The following is a 6,767-nucleotide window of genomic DNA, read 5'->3' as shown; positions in this document are numbered from 1 at the left end:
AAAAAAAAAAAGAAAGAGAAAAAGACAAAAAGACAAAAAGGAGCAGTACAATATAAAAGAATAAAAAACAAAATAAAATTAGAAAGATAAAAAATATATTAAGAAAAATAAAACTATAATAGAAACAACTGCAACAAGATAAACTAAAACCACAACAGAAGAAAGAAAAAAAAGGGGGGGTAGGGGGGAAAAAGCCAAAAGGAGAGAACAATAACAAAGTATAAAGAATAAAATAAAATTAGAAAAATGAAAGATTTATTAGAAAAAATAAAAATATTAAAATATCAACAACAATGAATCAAGAAGGTAAAACAGAACCTAACACCTATCCTTCTCAAACTCTTCCAAAAGATAGCAGGGGGAGGAACACTCCCAAACTCATTTTATGAGGCCACCATCACCCTGATACCAAAACCAGACAAAGACATCACAAAGAAAGAAAACTACAGGCCAATATCACTGATGAACATAGATGCAAAAATCCTCAACAACATACTAGCAAACAGAATCCAACAGCACATTAAAAGGATCATACACCATGATCAAGTGGGGTTTATTCCAAGAATGCAAGGATTCTTCAATATACCCAACCCAAAAGAAGAAGAAAAAAAAAAAAGCCTTGGCTATGGGGTGGAGTTTAGGTGGGGGTGGAACTTAGGCAGGGGCGGGGTTTAGGGTGGGGCGGGACCTAGGCTTGGGGGGGTGACGTTTGAGCGTGGGGCGGGGCCTAGGCGGGGCTACGTTCATGCATGGGGCGGGGCCTCTGCTTAGGACCTGTGCGTGTAAGGGGAGAGGCAGCCCCATCAAAAGGAGGGCCTCTGGAGTGTGGAGTTCCGGAGTTTAGAGGTAGGGCCCTGAGTGAGGGTGTGTGGGTGGGGTTTAGGCCCAGCACATTGGAGGGGGTCTCCGAGTGTAGAGGAGGGGCCCTGGGTGGGGGTGTAGGGGTGGGGCTTGGGCTCTGCGGGGCAGGAGGGAGGCTCCGAAGGCAGAGGATTAGGCCTAGGAGCCCAACAGGCTTCCCGGTGCCTAAGTGGACAGGGAAAGCACTGGCCGCGTTCCCTTCCATTCCTTTGTGCCCCTCCCCCACTGTCTCGCCCAGGGTCGCTGCTGGACCCCTAACAGCGTGGGTGGGTCCCCCTGGGTGTAAGAACTCCTCCCCTCCCCCCGTCGCCCCTCAGGGGCGCCGGTCCCATAGGTCTGGCCTTTACTTTTGCTCCCCCTTCCCTCCCTCCCACCCCCTCAGGACCCACGTGGCTGGAGGGGGCCTCAGTGGGCAGAGGATCAGGCCCGGGATCTCAGCAGGCTCCCGGGGGCCTAAGTGGGCCGGGGAAACCTGGCCACACTCCCGTTTGATCCTCTGCCCTCCCAATGGTTCCCCAATTTACCCCTTCGGGTGTGGGATCCCTTCCCCTCCCCCAGCTGCCCGTCAGGGGTGCCAGTCCCATCTGGCCTCCACTTCTCCTCCCCCTTCACTCCCTCCATGCCCCACGTCCTACCCAGTCGCTGGGGGTTCCTCACGTCCCCTTAGGTGTCTGTGGCCCCCACCAGTGCCTGGTAGGTGCCCTAGTTGTGAGGAGACACAAATTTCCCGTCCTCCTAGTAGGCCATCTTGACTCCGCCCCCTGAGATTAATGCATCTTCGACATTACATTTATTTCTGAGCAACAGCCAGTATCATGCTGAATAGATAAACACTAGCACGAGTCCCACAAAAGTCTAGACTAGAAAAAGATGCCACTTTTCCACTAGTATTTGACATTGTACTAGAGATACTAGCCAACAAAGTTAAATGAGAGAAAGGAATTAGATGTTTAAAGTTTTGAAAGGAGGGAAAATAAGACCATTTGCATACCATATGATTGTAAACCTAAAAAATAACCAAAAAAAAAAAAGAAAAGAATTCCATAAGGAAGCTGAATACAAAATTAAGATACAGAAATCATTACCTTTCACTTATAACAGAAAAGCCCAAGTATTTGGTTAAAAACAAGCAAACAGCCATTTAGCCTCAGCTTCAGCCTCAGCCTTTAAAAGGCCCAATAACTACTTTAAGGACAGTTTTGTCATTCTTAAAATAGTAAGAGATTAATGACCTTGTGATCACATAGTCCATCATCATACCTAATCATTGGAATACTTCAGTAATAATAATGCCATTCAACCCTCAGTAATGTATTCAGGAAGTAAAGAAAACACAACATAATATACCAGAATTAACCAGAATTACTGTGAGATAAGCAGAAAGTGAGTGAGCCACTATCGTCTTTCTGCTTCAGGCAAAGAAAAGGCGTTGCTGTACAAGAGATATTTGAAGTTGTCTTTTCTCATAAAACATTTTCATATAAAAGCCAGTATTGCACATTGGAAAAGGTCTCGCCAATAAAGATAGAAGAGATTATGTACTTTGTGGATGACAATACCAAAATAGTAATAAGCTCTAACGTATTGCAGAAAAAGACCCACAATACTTTGCCTTTCCAGGAAGAAAACAAATTGCCTGTGTTATGTGTGTAAATACATTGAAAATGATCTTGTCATATCAACACTGGATTAGGAGTTTGTGGGGAGTTGAAGGGAGCTACAGCTTTACGCTGTTTATATTTTCTAAAATATGTATCCAGGTATTATTCCTAAAGTGAATAAAAATAAATAGGAATTTTTAAAAGTTAGTTAGGCATTCATAGGGAATATCAGAATGGCCCTCATTAGAGCCAATGTCAAGAGTACTGTCAGGCCGGAGCCCTGGACCTCTGCCTCAGAGTCTCAAAGCATTCACTGTGTCCATATGCCCAATGCTAAGAAAACTCCTGAATCCCACTCAGTATGTCCATCTTGTGCCTGGCTTCCTATACCCAAGTTCCCTCGCTTTTCTTCTCCCAATGGGACTGTCAGCAGCCATCTTGTACCCTACCCAGGACCAGGGTTTATTTGTTAATTCAGGCCCCACCAGTGGTTCAAGTAGTTCATGCTGATGGTTAGGCAATATTGATTGACCCAAGAAAGCCCAGTGTGTGGGCCTGATAATCCATCCTGACAGTCTTTGGGCATAGAGTAAACAAAAATAAGGCAGAATAAAAGATATCTGATCTGGTGCCCAGCAAGCCATTCCTCAATTATATAGATATTATGTCATGAAAATACCTGAAAGTACTTTTTAGCAGATCAGACCCCTTTGTAGGATGATGAGGATGATGAGGATATTGTTTACCATTCATTGGATGTCGGCTGCGTCAGGCACTCTTTAAGATGCTGAGAATAGGGCTGACACTGTCAAGTGGGAAAGACAGGTTATAAACATTATAAACAGTGAATAGCTACTATTTACTAAGCACTTACCACATTCCAAGAACATTTTACATACATTATCTCACAACCCCCCTGCGCAGTGGATGGCATTCTCCCCATTTCACATGTAAGGAAACTGAGGTTACAGAAGGTGAAATGACTTGCCCATGATCACCCAATTACAAAGGGGCTGCCCTGAACAGGAAATCAGGTGTATCTACACAGGGCTTCCAGCAACTGCCTTTGTCTTGGGACAGGACCACATTCCCTTGGAAGCGGAGCTCACAGTGAGGATTCACAGAGCCCAGGACAACGATGAGCCCAGATGTGAAAATGCTGAGGTCAGGAGAGCAGCAGACACAGGGTGGCACCAGCTAAGGAGTGCCACCTCTGCGTTCAGAGCCCCAATACTGGTTATGCCAGGAGCCCTGAGCCCCACCCTGTGTCCTGGCCAGCTTTCAGCTGGTCCATCTGTCCCTTACAACGCAGAGCATCCAGACTCACTCTCCTGAATGGAGACTCCACTATTCCCCGACCATGGGGTGTCAAGGGTCATGGAAAGAATCCTCCAGGACCAAAGCAGTTGTTTCCTGCAAGTTCCCCCTCCTTTCCTCCTCGACCTCCCCACCCCACCCTCTATCCAAACAAAAGTAGCACAGCAGACGCTTCTATCATGTGGTAACATAGAGGTAGGTGCCAGCAGCGTCCACCTGCGCCCCACAGGAACTCAGGAGGGCCCCCAACACCGGTGTAGAGCCGGCCCAGGTTCCACGAGCCAGCGCCCAGACCTAAGTCACCACCACAGGGGAATTTCTTGGCCTGTAGCCAGGAACAGCAAAAATCCAGCCATAAAAGTGAATGCCAGCCAGAAGTGCAAAGAAAACCCCTGAACTCAGGCCCACGAAATTTGAGTTCCCTTTCTGACTTTGTTGCCAGCAAGCAGGGACCTGACCTCAAGTGCAAACCACCCTTGTACCTGAACCCCTCAACTGCTGAATGAAAATAAGTTCAGTGATCTTAAACTTTGGCGTAACACAGAATCTTTGTGGAGGTGCTTAAAGAGAATTCCTATGCCCATGACTCCAGGAATTCTGATCAGTGGTTCTGGGATGGGGCAAAGAATCTGCATTTTACTCTAATTGGCCAGAGAAGGCCAGTGTCTGCCAAGTCACACACCAGTAGTTTAAATGCCCATCAAGAGAGGCCTGATTTAAACGTAATTCTGTAAAAAGGAATGCTCCGAGGCCCTCAATATGAGAGCATATAAACTATTTTGTAAGAAAAAAAAAAAAGACAAAGTGAGCAATCAGGTGGTTAAAGGACAGAAGTGGAAGAATGTTTCACCTTCCTCTGAAACCAGATGAAAGTGTTACCTAGTCCAAGCTCATTAATGGATGTTTTCTCCCATTAATACTGGAGAAGCTGAGGAACACCTTCCCTTGGTCACCAGGATCCACCGCAATGACTCACCTTTAAACTGACTCTCAGATCAAAGGCGCTGCCGCCTGCCTCATCTGGAGGGGACCCTGACATCTCAGACCCAGCTAGGCTAGTTTCCGGCTCCTGGGTAAATTGGTTCGTCCTTCGGCACGACGTTTTCATCATCAGTAAATTGGGCTACAACAGATACACCTCTCGGGTTAAGTCACATTAGAGAAAGTAAACTCTTCGTTCAGTTGATGGAAATGTAACGATGACCACCGTGGTGCTGAACTGATAGATATATAAGTTGATCAGGCAGCGGCTGCCATTAAGACAATCCTAACATCGCTTTCCCCTTCAACACGCTGCAAGGATCTGACAGTCATTAACAACTTAGGCAAACAGAGGCTTACTACTGAACCAAAGGAAGATAAAAGGTCACTTCCAGGGCGAGGTCTCCTGGGAAGAGGGAACTACATCTCACTGTTCCACTGGTGGGACTTGAAATTTAATCGGTTTTCCTGTTAAATTTCCGCATCTGAGGTCAACACGAGGAAAACCAGGAACTCGACCCGGGAAGCCTAGTCCTAGAGCGGCACGATTGCTCCGCCCCCTTGAGGCCTATGAAAGTATTTCTCTGGAGTAAACTACCCACCACAGCCGGGGCTACTGGGCAACACAGAGGCCTCCACTTCTAGGGGCGGAGCCTAGGAAGGGGCGGAGCTTAGCGTGAGGATGCTTTGCGACTCAGGTTCCGCCGGCGTCACTCACAACATCCTTGGCCCACTCCTGCGCAAACCAGTCCACGTGAGGACCTGAAGATTCACACACGCAAAGCCGAGCCCAGCAGCTCCCCTAGAAGCCAGGACCGAGGGATCCCGAGAGGCGCCCCCAGAGCTCCGAAGGCTCCTCCCTCGTCCCGCAGTCCTGCGGCCCCACCGCCCTGCGTCGGCCTCACCTGTCAAACCGATCTGTCACTGCCTGCAGGACCCAGCCCTTCCTCGCCTTCTGCCAGGCCCCAGGCCCGCGGCGACATTGAGAAGATGGGCAGCCGGCCCCGCAGGCCCAGCGCCTCCCCTGTGGACCGGTGGGGACCGCATCCCGGAGGACCGGGCCCTGCCAAGCGCCGGCGAACGGAGGAGTCCGCGGGCCACGAGTTCGAGGAGGCGTCCGGCCCGGACATCGTGACAGGGACCCCGGCCACGGGCGCACTCACCTCCCTGGTGGTTCTGGCCGACGGCTGTGCCCTGCACGTGCCCCTGGACGACGTCGCCCTGGTGCTGGAGCCTGAGCCAACGTCCGTGAGGCAAGTGTCTCTTGGAGATCGCATCCTCATACTGGTCCCTCGATCTCTCCTGGGCGCTGGCATTGAAATCCTGGGAGGGCAGGACCACTCAGCTCTTGTCCTGGTAACAGGGCGGTTTCCCGAGCGGTCTCAAGGAATGCATCGCCCTCGAGCAGGGATTCTTCTATGGATCTGTCCCAGAGATCGCTGGCTAAGAAGAGGTCTACGGGGAGGACGCAGACGCCGAGTTCCTGCTGGCTGGGATGGATGCTGCAGCCGGCTCAGTTACTGGGCTCCTCCTCTCCGCTGGAAGGGCGTTCGACCCCGAACTGTTGGGCCTAGTCCCAGAGCCCTCACCTTGGGGCCCCAACACTAGTCCAGAGAGACGCTCTCCTCACCACGACGACAACCTGGACCTCCACCTTCCGGAGCCCTTCCCCGACTCACCACTCCAACCTCTACCTCCCTCTCCTTGTCCAGGTCCTCACGAGCGCCCCCAACGCCCTCTTGGTACTCCGTGCAAGGCCTAGAGATGCCTGTTCCAGGAATGAACTTCCTCCCACAATTCCTGGCCACTGGCTGCGGACCAGGACAGAGTCTTGCTAAGGGTTGTGTGTACACTGCACACCTGCTAAGAATCACAACGGACAGATGCCTTTTGGATGCACGCTGCAATTGAAAATTTTGCATCCATGGCTGACTAAAACCCTGGGAAGGAAGCTCACCTGGGCAAAGAAAAGCCTCTTGAAATACAGTGTGCTTTCAGACAGCCCGG

General features: G+C 49.8%; 1 protein-coding gene across 1 annotated transcript; it reads left to right on the top strand.

The window, feature by feature from the left end:
- Positions 1 to 5,750: 5,750 nt before the first annotated feature.
- Positions 5,751 to 6,522, top strand: LOC102988394 (proline-rich protein 23A-like). Its single transcript, XM_007122604.2, is given in 2 exon segments — positions 5,751 to 6,119; positions 6,121 to 6,522. Coding segments are annotated over 2 exon segments (771 nt in total).
- The last annotated feature ends 245 nt before the right edge of the window (positions 6,523 to 6,767 follow it).

The sequence above is a fragment of the Physeter macrocephalus genome, chromosome 1, assembly GCF_002837175.3.
Source record: "Physeter macrocephalus isolate SW-GA chromosome 1, ASM283717v5, whole genome shotgun sequence".
Lineage (NCBI taxonomy): Eukaryota > Metazoa > Chordata > Mammalia > Artiodactyla > Physeteridae > Physeter > Physeter macrocephalus.
The sequence above is the reverse complement of the archived record's forward strand: the minus strand, read 5'-3'. Positions and strand labels throughout refer to the sequence as shown.